This window comes from Xylocopa sonorina, chromosome 12, assembly GCF_050948175.1.
Source record: "Xylocopa sonorina isolate GNS202 chromosome 12, iyXylSono1_principal, whole genome shotgun sequence".
NCBI lineage: Eukaryota > Metazoa > Arthropoda > Insecta > Hymenoptera > Apidae > Xylocopa > Xylocopa sonorina.
Genome location: NC_135204.1, coordinates 5,164,446 through 5,186,930, shown reverse-complemented (window position 1 = coordinate 5,186,930; position 22,485 = coordinate 5,164,446). Strand labels below are relative to the sequence as shown.

Here is a 22,485-nt window from a genome sequence, read left to right as displayed (position 1 = left end):
GGGCCGCTTCTAGCCTCCTCTCCCTCTGCAGTTGGGACCACACCGAGCCGACCAGACGACGAAGGACGATGGTCCTTGCTTTTTGCCATCCCCGCTTGTAATAACAACCGACTGGCCGCGGCCAGAAGGGGATTTAAACGTGCCTCACCGTGCTCCCCTCTACTTCTTCTTCTTCTTCTTCTTCTCTTTCAAGTATCCTTCTCTCTCTCCCTATCCTTCTCTCTTCAGCTTCGTTCGATTCCGCGATTTTCCAGCCAGATCTTTGCCGCCTCCTTGACTCTGCTTTAAAAGAAGTCGATGGGTCTGCTGTTTTGAAAATTTTTTGCTTCATTTTGAAACTTATTTCATCACTGTAGCTAGATTCATAGTACATATTAACCAGTTAAATTATCCTTCTCTCTTCAACTTCGTTCGATTCCGCGATTTTCCAGTCAGATCTTTGCCGCCTCCTTGATTCTGCTTTAAAAGAAGTCGATGGGTCTGCTGTTTTGAAAATTTTTTGTTTCATTTTGAAACTAATTTTATTGTTGTAGCTATCTAGATTCGTAGTACGTATTAACCAGTTAAATTGTGCTTGACGTGTATACGAGTTGACTATAAATTTTTATTCCAGCACGATTGACGATTATAATTTTTAATCGATCCAAATTGTAATCCTTTCTCTTTTCCTTTACTTTTCTCGTAAAATTTATAATACTCGTCGTTGCTTGATCTAAGAGATGTTTTTAAACTAGATTCTACGATTAACTGGTTGCAGCAACGATCAGGATATTAATTTTTTTGCTTTTGAGAAGTTGAAGAGGGTGATTCCGTCGACGTTTTACTCATTGCTACAACTTTTGTTTTCTCGGTACGTTTTTTGAACTCTTGTCCAAGTTTTATCATCCGAACTGCTGTCAAGCGTCGTACAGGCATGAAATATCATCAGTAATGGGAAGAATCAGCGACCTTCTATTACACGAGGGATCCAGTTTAACTGCTTATCCCCTAACGTGTTCAGACAAAATGGAGTTCCTCTATAGTGTCGGTAGTAGCTTGATTATATACATGCTCGAGTGTTTTATATAAATACAGTGGATAATCATCCTCCACTCGATTATTCTTCGCTTAAGGGTTAAAGTACCATTTCAAAATTACGCTCATACATTTTCCAAATCTTTCACGCAAATTATACACACACATTTATACTTCCCATTCGTATTTCCTTTCCCCATCTAAATATAGTAAATCAAAACCAATACTCTAAAATTAAATTAATATAAACACCCTAGAAGATTTTTAATTAAAGCTCTTTTGCAATTTTTAATGATGATAGGAAACGAGGACACAATTTTATTCGATTGTATGTATGAAATGAATAAAAATTGAGAGAAATACCACGAATCGATCGAAACGAAGTAGCCACTTTATTAATGATTTCTGCGCTATTAGCCTCCATCCCTCTAGAAACCTCGATCGAATCGATGAACAAAGCAGTAAAACGCGAATCACGTCCTCGCGCTTTCGTTACGTCACCCGTGTGTCCATTTTACGTTCGATCGATACAATAATCGTACGCGTCGTATGACCCATTAAAGCGAGACAAGAAAGGAAGAAAGTGAAAAGAAGCGCGGAGAGGAAGAGAGAGAGAGAGAGAGATGGGGAACGTAACGCATAGAATCGATTCAAAGTGGTTACATGATGGTTTCCGTTGGGTGCATTATATGATGCGCCAGCATATTCATTAACGCGTTAGTTAACGATGCACGTTCCCGATTGTTTACGATGCCGTGGCATGGTTCTAACGAGGCTGACAATGAAGGCTCGCGCGTAAAAATTGCGTTCTAAACCGTATCGGCGTTCGCTACGCGATGCACGACCCCGATTATTCCTAATAAACACCTAAAAGTCGTTCACGCGGCGAGTCTTCTTTTTTTTTCATATATATGATATGTATCAGTAAACTCTATTAGAAAAATTGCTTGGAAAAGTGCATTTAAGAATTTGAGAATTTTCTGCGATGAAATAATTGAAATTTTTTATGTAAAACGAGCTGCTTTGCGTTTTCATGTGATTTGAGTATCGTCAAGTTTCGAAGTTGAAAAAAGGAAGTGAAAATTTGAGAATTTTCTGCGATGAAACATTGAAATTTTTTTATGTAAAAGCTGCTTTGTGTTTTTATGTAATTTGAGTATCGTCAAGTTTTAAAGTTGAAAGAAGCAAAGTGAAAATTTACAGAGGTATTGAAACTGTTGATCAAGAATAAATTGGTATCGAGCAGTCTCAATTTCTGAAAATTGTAGAATTGGTCTGTAACTCGAAGGAAATGAACGCTAGCCTTTCGATTTGAGGAAACGATACCTACAATACCGATTTTATGGATTCAAGGTACTTATTAAACTCTTCATTTAAGATTTCAAGTGCTTCACTGATTCGGTGAGAGAAAAAATGAATGAAAGTTAAATTAGATCAACTTCCTGGCTATAAAAAATAATTGTGCGCACTGGTAACGACGAAGAAGAAAAATAAATGCACCATCGATACCATCGATGGTATTATCGTTCTTTTAAAATATTCGAGCACTGAACGTGCCGGCGCCATAAAAAATGGAACGTAGATAGGATTTCGTTCGTTCTAAATTCATAGTTAAATAGACACTTTTTTCTTGATAATTATTCTTATCGTGCGCGGTTATTCGATTATGAAAAATGAGACGCGCAACGCCGGGTAATTTAAGTGGTTGGGACAAATGTTGCAAACAAGCAAAAGTAGAACAAATTATAATTTTGTTTATCAGAACTTCGTATCCACCGTGGTGACACGTACTTGGATAGTTGAAACATTTCTGCGAACACTTCTCATAATTTATATACTGGGATCAGTGTGATCTGGTATTTTGCAATTGAAAAATAATAGTTCATACATAGAGTATCGTTTTTAGGTTACGTTTTCCGTAATACGTAATGCTATAGTATTACAAATAAGACGCGAATTAGGTCTCGACTAAGAATTGACATCATAGATTACCATCAGCGTACGCAGATCGCATACAGAATATTTCCTGTGTGCAATACTACGTAATTAAAATGCCGATTTCTAATGAAGATTATGGTCTTGACCCATAAACAGTAACTTCAATAATACACTATATTCGATGCTAAAACTCTATTCAAAATATTACATATCAGAATCACCAAAATGGTACCTCATTTTTTTTTTTTTATATACAACAGCTACTAGAAATTATATCCTTTTGCTAAAAAAATTGATTGCGAACAACAGAAAATGTTCTATAGAATGTGCTTCCTACAATTAAGTTTTTATTCATTTTCAAAACCTAATCTAAGAAGATTGATCTTTTACTTTATTACTCTCTTCTCTAATTCCCCAAAATTTGTACGTCACCAAAACATTCTCATATTTCTCTTAATAATTTTTAAAATAATCTTTTCATACTTTTCAACAAGGTATGCGTTTCACCCAACTCCTGCAAATCTTGGCACAAATAAAACCATATTCTCCAAATTCTTTCTACGAGAACGTTAAAAAAATTAGCAGATCAATAGCAAGTATCAAGAGCTTCTACAGTTGCACAATCGTGGACACCGTAACCCAACCGAAGGAGATGCATTTTACGAGTGAACCCGAGAGGGGTCCGTTTTACAAGCTGACCCGCAAAGGTTCCCAGGGCAAGCAGAATCGTGGCTACAATATTTACCTTGGCCCCATCGGATTTTCCACGGTGCAGCGGACACGCGGTCGCATGCACGGTTGTGTTCCACATACATAAATACATACGCGGCACGGTAATCCCGATCGTTTCTCACCTCTGGCGCTGAGGGCGATGAAGGTCTGCGCGTGCCTCCTGACCATCACCGGGTCCCATGTACGCGGCACCGGCAGTCTGCTCAGGATGTGCATCAGGAAGTCGCCAGGCGTTACGGCTGATAATTCCCATTTCAGCTTCGAGACGACCAGCTGTTCCCACCTCTGTAACAATCATCCAGACGGAGAACGCGTTTAGACGGGTCGCGCATCGTGCAATAGCGGTTTCAAGGGTGGTTGCGCGCGTGGGTGGGTCGGTGGGTGCGCTGATGACGCATAGAAATAGATAAGCTGACGGGGATCGCGTGGACGGCTTTTTGCCGGCGAGTTTTTCACGCCACGTCCGTGTGGTGTTGGGTAGATGGTTCGACTGCATTGTTAAACGGAGTTTTATGGGAGGATGGTTTAAGGGTCATTCCGGGTGACTTGGATTTGATTTTGCATTTAGGATGTTGCAGCGCGTGAAATGTCTGGAAGGGAGCTTTGTTGCGTTCTGCGTTATGGTAGCTTGTGTAAAATGGGACATTTTGTACGCTGAATGTTGAAGTACATTTGGTCTGATTATTATCGTTTTGTTCCATTATGAAGTAACATTGCTGATTGTGCTACTTTGTTGTGTTATACGTTTTTTAATTGGAAAAATATGTACGAATTAAAGAGGAACAAAAATTGTAGATGGTGGAAGATAGAGAGATATTAAGTATTTAAACCAATTTTGTGTATAAGACATCGCATGCAACATGTGATACAAACACAACGAATTTCCCGCGTTACGTGTTTAATGCAGTGAACATCCTTTTAGATTATACATGCGGTGTGTTGAACATCATCGAACACCCTTTGCATCGCATGTTCAATATACTGGAAATCCTTCACGTTTCGTGTCTAAATTCCTTACACTTGGCAATATCCATATCGCATATTCTTCGCATATCAAATACGAAAGATCGGACAGAATACTAATCTTAATATTTCTAACAAAAAAAAAAAAGAAATGAAAAATCGACTTCACAATTGCTTTGGAATATATGCAACGATAAAACCTCCGCGTATACCAGATGTTCCGTCAGATATATCATTTATTCGCCCCCCTTATTAAAATTCCACGGCGTCGGACATAAAATATTCCGTATTATCCGCGGAAGGTCCATTTAAGTTAGCATGCACGCTGGTAGACACGCTCGTTTCCTCAGTCGGCTTGTAGTAACCGCGTGCCCACGTACGCTCTCTGTTTCCTTTCGGTCTCGCGGATGCACTGCTCGCTCGAGTACGTCGTAGTACCCCCGTTTTCTCTCGACCGTGAAATTACACGGCGGCTATACTACGTGGAGTACTACGCGTCCTTCGGCTTGATTAAAAGTCCATTGAATTTGGTGGGTACGTACGCTACAACTCAAGGCTCTGAAAATCTCTTACGAAACAGCGTGACGTGACGGGACGTGACGCTGCGCGGCTTTCGTCCGTTCGCCAAATAAAGCGCGGCGGCCCCGTGGTCCTCGTTACTTAATGAATTCGTCACTGGTACAATGGCCTGCACGCGACCAATAATATCGTTCGAACCACTTTTATAACAATATTACAAATCGTAATAATTAAAAGCATGATAACTAAAGATTCATTGTTAAAGAAAGGATCGAGAGGGTTATGAAAATGATGTAAAATAGCAGTGATAGAAAATGAATGAACAAGTCTTAGTAACATCGAGACAATTAGAAAAGTTGCTTTTCACAGATATCAAAATCCTTTATCAGTCTCCAATTACAAACGCTCCTTTGATATCTCAAGGAATCCTCCGTTCTTTTTCACTTTTTTCCTCGTTGCCTATCGCCTTCCTCCGCGTCTCACCTTCTCAATTGACCCCTCATCCTTGAGAGGGTGGAGCTTCACACTCGAGTGCGTGCCGTACACGCTCGTAACGCGACACGTAGCGCGCTGGTGAATGAAAGAAACAAAGAGGAGCGACGCGCCAGTGGTATAGCCCGATTTTTACACGGCCCCCAGTCTCTTCGCTAGTAGTCTACGCGCAGCTAGTTCCACCATGCACAGACGAGCAAGTAGTATATACCCACGCGAGCCAAACCGTAGCTCAGCGTTCTGACTACGACTGGCGCATTCTACTGCACGATCATCTCATAAAACAGTACATTCCTACTCATCTGACTTTTGCCATACATTCGCATACAACAAGCTTTCTGTATTCACCTCTTAACAAACAATTCTCTCATAATATAACAATCGAACGAACCACAGATACGACTCCAATCAATTTCATCCCACATAAACTCACACCACTGAACCCTTTGGGCTAAACTGAACTGAGTATTTAAGGTGCAAACAGTAATAAATTATAGGAAATTTGTATGACTCTAACGAGTGCCCCTGTATTATTCTTACAAAAAAGTAACTACATATCGATCGAAAAAATCAACAGACGCATGTACGCGCCTTTAGTCCAGACTTGGAGTAAACGCGTATCTGCGTCCTTCGTCCACAACGTAGACGTTCGCCAAACGCATATATGCGTCCAACGAGCCCAAAGGGTTAATTCCCTGTAATAACAGCCGCTAGATGCGTCTAGTTGGAAGGAATCGATGACACAGTGGCATCGAACTGTGCCACTTCGCGCAGGCTAAGCTTTCCTTCGCGGTCATCGAGATCAGCAGAAAAAAGGGTAACACGCGGTGCGTGCTAGTCTCGTCGATGCCCGCCTCGCATACAGCGAAGCGGGCACTGTCACGGGACGTGTGACGGTGGCGCGGGTAGCGTGCGGGTCTACGCACGCCGCGGCCACGGTACGATGCGTACGCGCGCGTAAACGTAACGATTCCGCGGGAGGCCAACGATCCGGCTCAGGGATACGGGGGGCGTCCACTATTTATAAAGGTAACCCGCGCGGTTGCGGTTTTCTTTGATTGCCGGACGATCGAGCTGGCCTAGCCACCAGACGACGACGACGACGACGATGGTAAGACAAGTCGTAGCATCGCGAAGGGGGACTCTTTCTGTCTCTCTCTCTCTCTCTGCCAGGTTCCCCTTCTGTTATTTCCCATTGGAATATCTGGTGTGTTCGTGGCCGCGAGCGTGAGCCATCGGCCAGCGTTAGATGATGCAACGTCGCCGCTTGCGGCGGTTGCACTTGTGCATTTGCATTTTTGCGAGCGTCCCCTGCCTCGACCGGGTTTTCTCACGATAGAACGAGACCGTTGCACGATTCGAAGATGCGAACCTGGTTCTAGATGATAACACTGGGATCGATCGCGCTCTGCCGTGGAACGCGCGCTCTGATACGTGGCGATGTCGATGTTGACCCTTTAAATGGTCCGTGTTTGTTTCTGGTAACGTCCACAAGGTTAACGTGAGCGTGTATTCTGTATTGTCATGGGAATTGGCTGCATCTCCATAGCGAAGGTACAACCTTTTAGGGTTGCACACACGTTGCAGTTTATATTTTCGTTTTGGAATTGACAATTTCTGATTCAGAAAATTGTATGGAGAATTAATTGAACAATCTATACGATGAATGTATGAAACAAATATTTATATATAGAAAGAGCACACTATATAATTATTTAAAATATTGTTAAACTTACTAGCAAAATCGTGTACTCACTTTTTAATCAAATACGGTTATTACGTTTTTATAGCGGAGTATAGTATTACTGTATAGTTTAGACACTTTAAGATCGCTTCTATCATCTGGAGAACACTTTTGGAGGCCCTTTTTCCTTCCCTTCTCTTGCTAGAAACAATCCATCCTCCGTCTCTGGAGCCAGTTTCGATTAAATCGAACCGAATAGACGCGTTCGATGCTGCATAGCGATGCGAGGGAAAATGCGGCGAACGAAATGCCGCCTCGTCATGCTTCCAGCGTAATTTGTTCGACTAGGATGCTGTTCAGAATCAATGACTCGCTGCGCGGAGATGCTGCGATGGGAGCAACTGTGCGTGAAGGTTCGAAAATACCAAACGTGTTTAGGTTTCGAGTTTAACGTCTCCATTTGTAATACTGATTTATCGTTACCATTAAATTAGCGGGCAATGAATCTTGTAATCCATCACAACTCGCGTACATTCCATTCTTTGTATACTGTACAAAATATATTTTTTAAATAAAAAAAATATTTTTAAATGAAACTAAATCATCTCTTATTTGTATCGAAAAAAATGGTTCACTTCGATTCTGACCTTTTACGAATAAAACAAGACTGGAAAATTTCCATTCTCGTTTTCCAGCATTTTCTTAGTACACGAATTGTACGAGAATAAGGTGAACACGTTCGTGCTGGAATTTTCGCTTGAATTAGCTGTCTTTGTTTGATAAGGCATCGCGGCTAAGAATAGTTATCTCTAATATTCAAAGATATGGCAAAGTGTTTACGTACTGTTACGAAATCAATTTATTAAACTCTCGTTTCCATTTACCAGCATTTTCACTTTCGTACGATTAGAATCTATCGAGTCGATTTCCATTTCATTCAAAATGTTATTTACTGAGCATACAAATCGTGAAAATAAATAGCGACAAATAAAAAAAAACGAAGCGAACTAAAAATTTCCTTTTAAATCAAAACTATTTACGTAGTTTAGACAACTACATAATTACGTTTTTGGAGACAGTTTACAATTGCTCCAAGCGAGGCGATCTGAGAAATAGCAAAGAAACCAAGGCTAAGAAGTGCACTGGGCAATCCTCCCCCATTTGATGAAGCTATTAAACGTCCCTTTATTGCCATGGAATTGAACTTCCTGCTAGCTTTCTATCGGCTCGATACGCGTTATCGGGCACGAAATCGAGAGAGAAAGTCGACGCGGCGCTGTGGAACAGAAAGAAGAAGGAAAGCACCACGGGGCGTGGAATATTCGAGTTCTACTGCGCACATGGTGTATATCCACAGGTGTAAAGCTACGGGTGTCGTAATACGTGTGTAAAATAGTAACAGGGCCGTAGCATCGAACAGAAGAGTCGCCTTTCGATTTTAAAAAATTTTCCTTCAACATCTGAACAAATATTCTCATATGCACACGTAGTTGTACACGTTGTTCATTTTTTGCTACAGCCACGAATGCGTACTTTTAATCTCTTTATTCGCGCAAATACGCCCATCTTCCAGATTAACCGTTACCTTCGTCCACACCTCTGCTCGACAAGGGTGCGCGATGTAACACACAGAGGTGACGCGTGTAATAAATGAGCACCGAGTACCAGCCGCGACGATAATTCAACGATCGATGGCAAAAAGGGGACCAGGAAGAGCAGGACGCGGTCGGCTCAAAAATCTGCAGGACTGGTCCGAACCGGTTGACAAAGTGAGAATAGGAAAGGTGATCGCCGTCCTCCGGAATGCACGCATTCCAGGGCTAACACGGATAACAGTGGATGCGTGGAGAATTGTTGCCTGTAATTTTCGTTCCTTCGAAATTATTCGCATTCCTCGCGTGGAAATTTTACCAGAGTTACCAGAGTTCCAATGGGAAGTATTGTATGGGATATCGAAAGCATATGGGCTGCGAAAAATGCGAAGCATTATGAAAGTTTGGGCGAAGTACCAAACGCAGCATTTGCACTTAATGAGTATTGTAAAGGAAATGTAAGTTTCACGTTCGATTTATGAACGATCGCATGACGAAAGGTGAAAATGGATACTCTGAGTGTTATTTTAGAAAATAATTTTGTAGTGATTATAAACTGATTATAAAATGTGAGTTCATGCGTGCATCGTCACTTTCTTAAAATAAATGCTAACGGCATTAACATACCGATCAGTGGTCGGGGTATTATCTTCAGTCTGGTTTTTCCAATAACGCAGTGCTTTACATGGTTAGCAGCCACAACCTGGATAATGTGTGGAAGAAAGAATCACTTGCGAAGCCTGAATGAGGCTTTAGAAATGAATACGTATCGTTCAGAAATTTTAATAATAAAGAATCGTTATTAAACCAACTGCACAATTACATATATATTGGACTAACCCTTCGTTTACAATTTGGGTCTTTTGTAGCATAAATAAAATTTTGTCTTCTGAATTTCTACCCTGTCGAGTGACTTAACAAACTGATGCACGATGTATCCACAATTCTTCCCAAATTTTTTTGCAGACTGAATCGTGAAAAATGTAAATCATTACTCTTAGCAGTTGTAAAGAATATTACCACTAAAAAAATTAGAAACGAACTCTCAAGAAATAATAATAATTGTAAAAGAGAAGCTTCGAAGTTTCATCGTAAAATTCCAACTGAAACAAGAACGTCGTACGAAACACGTTACTCATTTGTAGTACGTTACTACGAGGTATTCCAGCGTAGAACCACAAACACGATGAGCGCAAATGTAACGCGAGAGACAGGGAAATATAGCTGCGCCGTGAAACCAGTCACGCGCGTTCAAGGATTTAACAGAAGTTGTTCAGCGGCGGGGAAAAGAACGTCGAACGAGGGCGAAGCGAACAACTCGATACGCTACTGGGTATTCATGGTATTTTGCGGTAGTGCGTATCGTGTGTACGCGTACCTCGCGTAGACGTACACGCATGCGCACGCACGAGTGACGCAACGCGTGTGCATGCGTGATCCACGTGCAATTTAACCCTTTGCGGTCCCAGCTACCAGCACTCGATACCGTAGTTAGCCATTATCACCTTTCGATCGAATCGAACGAACGGTTCAAGCTGTACGCAACGCAACGAATGCGTAACGCAGTTCATCAACTGCGCGAATGATACGATTAAAAACACTATGAGACGAGTATGTCGATGCATTTCGTCAGAGACGTGGATGTTATTCCTGTAGGATCACGAATTCAATAATCGTTATGATTTTTCCATTTGTACTGATTTCATTTGTATTGCATATTGAATAATTAATTGTAGAATTTAAAGTACTGAATCTTCTACATACAATAATTCATTATTGTACATAATTACTCAATTAAGATGTTAGATGTTATTTCTGTAGGATCACGAAATCAATAATCGTTATGATTTTCCCATTTGTACTGATTTCATTTGTATTGTATATTGAATAATTAATTGTAGAATGCAAAGTACTGAATCTTCTGTGTATAATAATTCATTATTGTACATTATTACCAGAGAGAAATCATGGTTGCTTAAACAGCTTGCATTCTACGAATTTTTCAATGCATACGTACAATGTGTTCGATCTAAGTTGTGTAATTACCGAGGCAATTATGAATGGAAATTATAATTGATGCCCTCGATTATAACAAATAGTTGATTCCAGACGTTGATAAGATCGATAAGCTGATTGGGGAACGTTATTCGATATAACGAGCTTTGATAATAGCCGACGGTATTTATTAAATTTACTTATTGAGAAATCATCCCTTTATCGGTGTGGCCTTACTGTACAAGTATCGATACTTGCGTCTACTAATGGCCATCCGGTTGTCGGTTTGAGCTAGCCTCAAACTGAATTGGACTTACATCATAAACTGCGTGTCATCGATTCTAATGAAGATTTATTATCATAGAGAGACTATCAATTTTCCTCTATTTTTTACTGAACTTTTTACCAACTATAATAAAGCGAAATTCTTTGAAATGCAGAAACTAGTTTTCCCTTCTCAATATGTTGTTAATTTTTTTTCTGTGTATAATGTAAAGTGTTAGTGACTGATTGAGTATGGTAATGGGGATACGATACTAACTATGTAATAATAATTTTCACGTGTTCTGGGAACGGCAAACTTTTCCACGATCTTGCGTCAAATACGTAGCGCCCGGGGAATTAACCTCTCTAGATTCACAAGGTGCAATTTAAACCGCTGATACGTGAGACGACGAAACACAGGCTAAATTACTCGCACATATGTTGCTCCACAGAGATAAGACATCGTGTGAAATCGGATAATACAGGACGATAGTGGGACCGCGTGATAATTACGGGTATTTGTTGTAATTACGCCGGATCCGTGTATCAGAACGTTACATCATTTTTCCATGTCAGAGAGTGACGAACTTTGGAAAGCGCAGATGACGGCCAGGGGGTGGAATCAGAGCGACAGGTGGTCAGCGGAGAACTGGCGATTTTCATGCAAATGCATGTTATTTTATGTATATAATCGCAACTAAATGAAAGTTTCAGTGTCATAAACCTTCTTAACAATATTCTTCCTTTCATACTGGTCATTTAAAAAATGAGAGCTGTTTCATAGTTAGAGCAATGTTTTAATAAATATTCTCGAATATTTGTTTTCCATTGCTTACTATATTATTCACAAGAAAAAATTATATAACTATTTTCATTAAATAAAATTTAAAACTCTCTAAAAATTAATGCATACAGTATTATTTGAAAAATTGTTCTATTTACTCAAGAAACTGTCCTTTGTCTTAAAAAAAAAAAAAACTCTACACTTTGGTATTCCAAGCATCTTTACACATTACGCATCTTTACAGTAAAAAAGGCGTGGAATTAGAAATCCGTTCAGGTAAACGGTATCGCGTTGCGTAAAAACCAGAGGGGAACGAGGCAATCAATTTTTGCCAACGGGCGCCGAATTCTGGATAGATTCAAAGGACCGCGATGAAGAACACGGCCAACAAGAGTAACGGACAATAGCTTTCCTTGAGAGGAGAAACGCGGAGGGTTTCGTCCCCGCCATTACCTGGCCGGTTCCGAGAAACGGGGGTCCGATTTATCTGGTTCGCAATGAGGAATCGATAGGAAGTGGCCTGCACACGGAAAGGTAGACGCTCGTCTACGCACAAGGTGTCTCCCATGAAGCTTTAAACAAAATTCATTTCCATTTGGAATATTAAAAAAAATAGCCACTTTAGCTGAAAACAACCAAAACGTAAAGTTTACTCCTTAGTTGTAAGAGATCGCATTTTATTTGCAAATTTTACACACACTTTTCTCTTTTATTAAGCTTTTAGTGATATCCTTTAAATTAAAAAATAATTGATGGATTATGTATTTTATTGATACGTTAAAATTTGATAAAGTTTGCTATGCTAAAATTTGAAGCGTTGCGTTTAAAGGAACGGCCAAACAGAACATTATGCAACGTGAGCTACTTTTTAAGAGACACGTTGACGCTTGATGAGACAATTTTTTGGAGAAATATTTATTTTACTAGTACTAGATTTTTGTTAAGAATTGAAAGGTTAAGGAAGTTTCAAGTCATCAACACGGATCGGTAGACGGGGTCTGATAAAAAAAAAAAATGGATGCATTCGAGATAAGAGAAATGTGGTACAATTGCATAACGTAAAATAAATTTCTCAATTGCTTTTCTGTTTGGCTTAAAAAAGAAATGTACGCTGTTCCAGTTTCCGGAATCATTTAAAGTTTGTCGAGACAGTAGATTAGATAACGAAGTATAAATTTTATGTAGAATACCCGGTAGCTTCTGAGGCAACGAATTCTTGTTAAAGATTCGCGCATACTTTATCTTGTACGTTTTCTTCTTTGTTCTGGAGTCATTTTATAATATATATACCGCATTACCTAACTTATTATTTCCGTTTTAACGTGCACACTGTCATATTTGCCATAGCAACAAATTTTCTCTAACCATTAAGAATCCAAGACAATAATATTGAAAATATTACTGAAAAACATTACTCCTACCTTACAATAAAAAACTACAAGTAGCAACCCTTATTTACACCTGCACATACACCAAACCAAATTCAAAATGTCTATTAAATCCCATTTATCTAGAAAGAAGAGAAACGATAAGTCCCACAAGCACAAACTAACGTTGCAATTACAAATTACCAAAAGGTGTATACATTCACGTCGCCTTATGCCAGTCGTTTAATTCTCTTCAAGTAATTAACCCAATTCATACACACATCTACTCCCAACACTCGAGAACGAGAATACTTTATCATCGCCACACAACCATACAAACGGGTCTAACCAATCGCACATCCTCTTGTAGCAACTAGTCCTGCGCAAGCAAATTCAATCGACTTAAATATTAACGACAATCGAGCGCAGAAAAAAAAACGAGGGAGGACTAAAATAAATGAAAACCCGCGAGGCAATCGATACTGTCGATACCCAGCAGGCGACAGCGCCCTCTAAACAGCGCGACGCGGGTCCTCCGGGTTGGACGGAAGGGCAACGAGAAAAGAGAGGGCTGCCTGGAGAGAAAGCGAGAGGGGAGGGAAGAAAACAAGCCGACGGGAATGGAGAGGACGCGGTATGCCCCCCACCACCGCTCGAAGAAAGAAGGGAAAGAATGATGCAGGATCGAAGGGCGGCGCCTGTGAGCAAGGTGTTTACCATTCCGGCCAAAAATAAAGGTACAAAGGCCGGGGCAGAGGCTCCCTTGGACAGCGTAACTGGTAACAAAAAGCAGAATCACCGTCCGCGCATTCCATTGCCCTCCATGGGCGTAAGGCATTTCCACGGTGAGGATAGGACCGCGCGTAGCCGTCCGGGCCCAACGTGGAGGCCGTTGGGGTGCCGTTTTCTGGCCGTTCTAGCGGCCATCTACGGCTGCGCCGCTAACGCTGCCCCGACGACGCGTTTCCAGGAACCTTCTCTCTTTTCTGCAGGACATCTGCTCCGATTACGGGGGAATACACGTCGGGGTCCTTTTTCGCGCGCTAGGGACTCTCCTCCCCTCCCCTGTTGCTTCTTCGACGAGCGCAGCGCGCAACCACCGAAACAGGAGCCAACGTTTTCGACTCTCCTCCTTTTGGCCGGCTTTTATCGGCGGCATCGGTGAAATATGGCCGGCCGACATCGCCAGGGAAAGTTTTAGGCACCGTCGAGGTGAGAACGGTTCCGTTTTCGATGCACCATCGGTGGTAAGGTGGTACCGTGTGAAGTGGAATTCGGGTGAACGGTTTCCTCGCGCCTGGTAATTCTTGGTATTCTGCGTGGATTTGATCGTATGGGATCATCATTTACCTCGAAACGAGTTTTGGTGTAGGGATTTTTGCTTTTTGCGAGTGGATTCGATTGGTTGGTAGTGTCGAAGGTTTTTTTGAGAGAGTTAAGGGTCCGTTTTGGGATTGGGTGTTCTGTGTTTGTCAAGGGAAAAGGCTTGAGAGGTTTCGTGAGAAAGGGATACGAGGAACACAGCAATTATTCAAAATAAGTGTACTATGCAATTTGTTAATTATAGATCCAATGCTTGTGTTGTATACCAGATTGCATAATAACGAGTTACTTTGTAAACACCAAGTGTTTTCGTACAACTGATAGGTAATTGTCACAATTTATGAATATGTATGAAAGAGATAAATTACTTAAACAATTTAAAATAGTGATATTAGATAGCTATCCCTGCTGACTGTTAAAGGGAATTATACAATGTATTGTTATTTTGCTTCGATAATAATATAGATTCTTCAAATATAATTTGGCAATATTAATAATAGGACGTATGTATATTTATTATGATATGAAATGTTATAAATAATAAAATTATAACGAATTATGAATCCCACTTGGTATTACTCAGACTTCGCTCCCACTCCAGGTTACGCCACCCTATCTTGCTCGACTGAATTTGAACTTGACACGTATATTTTCGATACGCGTACATATTTATATATTTATTTAGGATAGTCAAAGAAGCCTCTGTAGTTCCTGCGGTGTATATGGAAAGACGCATCATTGTACTCCTGTCGATTCCTTTCCAAGAACCGCATGCGACATCTGCTTCGAATACGGGCTTTTATTTGTGCATATGCTTGTGCATCCTTAAGAACCGTGAAACTTACGACCCCTAATTTTCTACGGTTCCAGAAGAGACGTCGCTGATATTCAATACCGTCATTATCATTAGCCGATACATAGGTTAATCAGGCTCTAGGTTCATTTCGACAACTATATGACTAATCATTCCTTTCTTCCTTACGTATTTTACATTTCATGTATAACATTTTAGTTTTTTTTAGTGTAATTGTAAAACTGTAGTCCATTTAACCATGAACTTAAGCTTCTTTTAGATTCAAGTTCGTTGTGTTAAACGCTTTATATATTCTTAATGTCAAAGGGATATTTTTCATATTTTGTTATTTAAATTTGTATTATCTCAATTCTTTTCACTTCGAAGTTTGCGAGAAAATGACAAAACATCGAATTAGACAATTTACGCTGTCATTGGATCGTCCAATGTGGTTTTTCGACAAGTAATATTAACTTTCAGTCGAAATGAATTCATAAGGGAAATTATTATCGAAAAGTGGCTACAGTTTGAAATATATAGTCTATCCAGAAAGATAGCATTAAATGGTGGAAGCTGTTAGAGAACTCGTTGCAACCTTGTCCGACTTGTTTCTACGTTCACTTTGGAGAAGAACGGCGGTGACCTCATCGTGCGTGTCTGACGTGGTACTGGCAGCGACTACTGATTCCACCAGCCAGTCGCACGTGGTCTGCTTTTTGTCGGAATATTCCTCGTTTCGTCAACATTTCTCTCCACGATTATTTCACGCGATATTTTAAACCATCTTTCCTCAATCAGAAATCCGTTAATGAAAAACAAATTACCCCAATAGTGCACTTTCTACCATTTTACTACTGCTCTTCGTTTAAAGAGCAACTTATAAATACCGTATGTTTAGCGTTCGTACAATATTACGCGTTTAAAGTCTAAATACGCTAGAAAGCTCAGAGAGACGGGAAAAGAGGTTAGTCCAGAATCGAGTTGATCGTTGGAGAAAGAAATTTCTAGGAAAGCGTCAACGTACCAACTGTATAGCACTTAGCTACGGGTACCCGCATACCTCAACCACCGTCGAAAATTCAGTTTCACACCACTCGAGGAAATTGAAAAGGATCGATGCACCGACGGATGGTTACGCGTTTTTTCGAGGGTGACACGGACCCCGGAAAAGCGTAATTAAGATTCACTTTGCGTCCCCAGAGACGGTGCGGTTCCGACTACGAAGGTTTTACGTTTCACCGAGTTAGATCGTTTCCTGTTTCGACTTAACTTTACGACTTAACTTTTACCTTTTCTCAGTACCTATCACAATCATACTTTTACATTAACTTCCTATTTACATACAATTTCGTTCGAACCTCAAAACTGATATACTTTACAACATATTGAACAGTGAATAGTTGAAAAAGAACTTGTAAAGTAAAAAGTATATCGTACACAATTTGACTCAACTACCACCAGAATTCCAATTACAAAAAAAAAGGCTGTTTCTCGAGGCACGCTGTACCGTTAAAGGACCAAGCCGGTGAAATCTCGCGTAACGCCGCGTTTACGATTGGTACAATGACCCAAAAACTTTCATAAAACCCACGGAAAGTTTCATATAATCCAGAAATATAATACAAACGCGCACGAGAATAGAATCCGCACCGCCGTCTCGTCTCCTCGTAACGTCTCAATCGTGTGGAACGCGGAAAAGAAAGATCCCGCGAGGCAAGATCGCTGCACGACGATCGTGGAACCGATTCGTGGTTCCCGTGGCGCGCGACGGTGTCGCGCCACGCGGTCAGATCCAGCCGACGCGATACGTCACATCCGTGGTCGAGGCCATCGAGGACGACGCGAAGAATCGGGCGGCTGTTGCTTTTAGATGTTAGAAAGTCAATTCTCGCGGTATATCTGGCCTTGGCTCGATCAATATTTACGAACATCCGGTTTACGAAGATCAAACACGAGCCGAGACGTTACGTTCGATCAGGAGGGGGAGCCAGCCCTCCGTAAAGGGAACCTCGCGACAAATTCTGACGTAACACGGTAGTCGAGGCGCGAAACGGAAGTTCGCCAGTCGTATTTATCGTGCAATCGACTTCGTGACCGGATTAGAAGCCACATGGCACGCGAATGGGCTGCCCTTGAACCATCCACCAGTCAACCCTCGCAAACCCTCCCTCCAAAATCGTTTCGAGCGAGTGCAACATGTAAATTCACGATCCCCCTGCAATCTCGCAGCAACCCATCACGCGTATCGTTTAACAAATTCCTTTGTTTTCCGTTCGCGTATTAACGTCGACGAGAAATAAATGTCGAGGCATAATGGCGCTCGTTTGAATCGCGACGAAGAAGTAAGCCTCGGGGATAATGCGGTTCCCGCGAGCTGCGAACAGTGCATTACGAAATGTTAACGAAGCAATCTTTGTTCGCTCGTAAAACGATTATTTTTCGAGGCTAGGCCCATTGTTTCGCGACAATGTTGTACACGGACAATGTTCACTGGTAAGAGGGTGGAGGAGGAGGGCACCGTTTCGCCCCTTGGTCTTGAATTGCAAAATGGCTTCCTGCCTTCTTTCGCTCGTTTGGTTTTTTTCGTTTTTTTTTTCTTTTTTTTTTCGCACGAATGTACGTGATCGGTTTTTAGACCGGTGTCGATGTGTGCACGAGGACAGCGAGGACGCATTATACGGGCTTAAATGGACGTTAGAAAGCTGCGCGCAGAAACAGGAGGCTGGCTTAAATGTCAGCCGTTGAATGAAATTTGGGGTTATTAGGAAAGGAATAAGGAAGTCGTTGAATTTATGTGGATGACCTTTGTGAACTCGCTGAGTCTGCCTCGTCGTTTCGAAGTCTCATCTGATGGTATTCTCGAATAAATATCGTTTGACACAACCTTTGAATTATGATTTTCATCCTTGTGGCGTATCTCTTTTTGGGTCAACGTGGATTTTGTTAATTTTAGTGAAACTAGATCCCACGATTCTGTACGTTTTTATTTCATATATTTTAATCTAATTTGCATGTGCTAGTATTTAAGTGAGGGATGGTTTGGAATTCTATTGTATAATAACGAGATGTAACAGTAATACAAATTAAAATTGCCACTAAATTGCCTTAAAATTGAACTGAACAAATTTCTAGACTGCTATATATATTAATAATATATTGTTTTAAAAGAAAATTTTGATCATTGCTTGTTTTGGAAAATATTGAATAAAAAGATTTAGAATTATTTTTGTCATTAGTGAATATACGAGATAATTAGGTTGATTAGAATCTTCTTTTCGTATGAGGAATTAGTGTCAGTAGAATAGATTTTGAAGTCGACGAGGCAAAGATTAACATGAACGTATCTACGGGATAATGGCATGCGAACGATTGTTCCTTTAAGAGAAACGATGTAGCTTCGTCATTAAAATGCAAAGTTAACGTTGTAAACAGATGTCACATTGTTGCAGCGAATGAATTCAAATTGCGCGGCTACCAAACTAATCATTCTTCATCTTCGAATGACGCATTGACTGCTGACGAGAGAAATCCGTGGCGTTTCAAACAATTTGCCACTTTTCTCTGTACACGTCGATCCCACGTTATTTCTCCTCTGATCGATTCAACTTCCAGCATCCATTTCATGCTCAAACCCCATATCAGAACCCTGGCAACTATTAAAGATGAAAAATTAAAAATAAATTCGATGCATTTCATATCCCATACGATCACCACCCATTTCATGCTCAAACCCCACGTCAGAACCCTTGCAACTATAAAAGATGAAAAATTAAAAATAAATTCGAAGCATTCCATATTTCATATGATTTTGAAACTCTTAAGGAACAACAATGACTCCACTGTCCTTTGATTAATCCGACTTTTTAGAGAAAAACCGAAGGGAATTCCTAAAGAGAGGCACGGCTGGTAATTCCAGCGCAAACGAAAATAAAAATACAGGGAACCTTCACGACGGAAGTACGTCACGAGCCCTAGCAACTATTAAAGGTGGAAAATTAAAAATAAATTCGAAGCATTCCATATCCCATACAATCTCTTTAAAGGAGCAATAATGACTCCACTGTCCTTCGATTAATTCGACTTTTTAGAGAAAAACCGAAGGGAATTCCTAAAGAGAGGCACGGCTGGTAATTCCAGCGCAAACGAAAATAAAAATGCGGGGAAGCTTCACGGCGGAGAGTACGTCACGCCTAAATCTCCGTCGAGGGCAACGATAAAGAGTATGTTCGAGGTACGTACGAGCCCAGAGAAGCGAGTTTACGCGGCCTCGGGGCTGGTCACCGCCCCCACCGACTCGTCCACGGCGAAACTATTTCTAATAGTCGGCTACGGGCCGGCAAAATCGACTCCGTGACGCGTCGAACAATAGGCCAAACGGGTCTGAATTAAGGACAGAGCCGAGGAACCGTCCTAACTCGTGAAACTAACGTCCCTATTGTGTCCACGGCCCTCTCTTTCCGCCGTTCCCTGCCTTTTTTACGTAACCACTCGACAAACTCGCGTTCCACGATCTCGCGCGCGGGGTCTTCAGCTGTTATAGATGTCGCTCTAACGGGCTGGAGAAAGTTCTAGTTGAGGGACGCGAGGTATTCCACGTCTCCGTGCCGCTTCCGATAGAGCTCGTCGTGAACGAAGGTTAATTTGGGTGCAGTTAATTGACGATTATTTCTGACGAAGGGTTTCAGCGGACGAACGTTGCTTCGCTGGTTGCTAATCGATGAGACTTTTAGTGCAGAGGACGTTTGGTTATTTGGGAATTAGGTTTATGGATGGAGCTGGCCGTAGAATCGTTTGGTTTAATGGTACGTTTAATAGTTTTCAGCAAACGTCAATAATTTTCAAGGTGTATAAAGGAATATAAAAGTTTGACTTTTGGATGATTAGATTAGGTTAGCTTTTGGTTTAGTTAAGTTAGACTATGACTATTTGAATTGTAGGAACATCGACATCGCAGAGCATAAAATGGCAAACATTTATCTCTGAAAAGATGGGAGATACAGAAATTGTAATAACTCCTTCTTTCATATTCCCGTTTTTGCCATAATACTCTGGAATAAAGTGCAGTGAAAACGACGCACCTGTCGTACGCCATCAACCTGACGGCAAACTACACCATAAAAACCATCGACATATTGGTGAAAGGAAATTACATCTTAATGTAAAAAAAAAGGGAAACATTTTCATCTTTCTCGAAATTACCCTGGATCGTTCGCAAAAATAATTCCAACTCTGTCCACCGTGTGTAAATCCACCAAAAAAAAGCTCGTCCCATCCACGTGCAAAACGGAGTCGGTCAACCTTGCTACAAATGAAACTATTGCGCAAAACACCTCGCAGCGTCTGTTGAAAACGTTCGTTTTGTAAATGTCGGAGGAGAGAGAGAGTGAAAACGGCAAGAAACGGGTGGTGAAACCTATTTGAAAGGCAGCGTCCGCAGGAAACGCGCGCAAGAATGAATTCCTCGGGAGCAGCGTCGGTGGAACCTGAGGGCGAGCGAAGAAAAGCGGTGGCTGGGCTCACAATTGACTTCGTGGATTCAATTTCACGGGGTTTTAAGAGGAGGGTCGATTTAATTCCCCGTTTTCTTAGCAGGGCCAACGATCCTTTCGTCCCAGTTCCATCGAGACGGAAACCTGCTGGCACCTAGCTGGGGCACCTGTCGCGCGGCTACTTTAAGATAGACCAAGTCGAGGTAGGAACGGCTGGTTTCGTCGGCCAAGACACAAGGTGTGCATTACCAACCTTGCAACAGGTTGTAGCATGTGCTAATGACTCCTAATGGAACCTCTTACGCTGCTTTTTCCTCGTTCACAGTTTCACGCGTTCGAGACGACCCCGTCTCTGTCCTGCATGCAAAAGTAATTAACGATATACACCACTGGAGGTGCATTTCCGATGCGTTTCATATCGTCCACGGTGCATTTGCACGGAATTCGTGGCGACGCTATCTTCGCGTCCCATTTGACTTTGGAAACGTACCTCTTTTTTGTACTAATTCGAGGACCTTCGACGGTTTTCAAGTGTACCTTTACGTATGTGCATCTTGTACGTGCATACGTACAGCTTGAGCGATCGTGTGATAAAAGTAAAAGGAATAAATAAATAAATAAACACGAGCGGAAAAAAAACTCTGTATGCAGACCGTCCGATCGAGGGGGGGCACAAGAATTCCTTTTCAAAAAGGATTACAATGACTTGAATCCAAGTCACCCGAGGTGGACACGTCTTTGGTCAAGGCGAGAGCCATTCTTCCTCCCCATTCAGCCCAACGGGAAGCTGTCCGTGGTGTTTGTATTTAATCACACGGGCTTTTTCTCATACGTGTCACGCGCCTTCGAGAATTTAAATGCCAGGAAACACATAGGCCGCAGAAGAAACGAGAGTTTCCAGCGCGTGACAGAGGAATGACAATGGGAGGCGACGGGAAAAGGGACAAGGCCAAGGAAACACCCAGCGCCACCGATCAATGAAAGCTGAAACACGAGGGAAAAACGCGAAACAGGTGGAAAGCAGCGCCTTTCCTTCGCAGTTGTAATTTGTTTTTTAATTTTTTTTCTTTCTTTTTTTTTTTACTTCCCTTACGATTCGCGTCTGCTGCCTCCTTAATTGCGACGACAGATGGCAGGCTGGTCACTACGGGGAACAATGCGATAAAACGCGTTCAGGGTATCGAGATTAGTTTCGTCGCGAGAAGAAAAGACGGGACGGATCGTGTGCTCGAAACAGTTGAAAGGGTACGCGGAGACGTCGCGTGAATCGAGAAATAAATGAAGGAACGGGCATAAATCATATTCGAGCCGGCAGATAGGCGTTTCTGCTGGGACAGATGTCTGACGATGAACGTATTCATTCTACTGAGAATTTTACGCGGCCGCTACGCGTTTCTCTCTCTCTACCTCTGGCGATTTGCATGCGGAGGATACTTCGAATGTATTTTAAATACGTATCGAGTCACTGGGTATTTTTGAAATATTCAATTGTTCGCTAAAAAATATTTAATCTTAATATCGATAGTACATCAGTGC

The 22,485-nt window shown here is 41.4% G+C and overlaps 1 protein-coding gene across 1 annotated transcript in view; it reads right to left on the bottom strand.

The window, feature by feature from the left end:
• Positions 1-22,485, bottom strand: part of Cycd (cyclin D) — a 54,381-nt gene that overhangs the window by 6,000 nt on the left and 25,896 nt on the right. Inside the window, exon 3 of the mRNA XM_076905435.1 lies at positions 3,807-3,969. Coding sequence (XP_076761550.1) covers positions 3,807-3,969 — 163 coding nt within the window. The remainder of the gene's footprint in view (positions 1-3,806; positions 3,970-22,485) is intronic.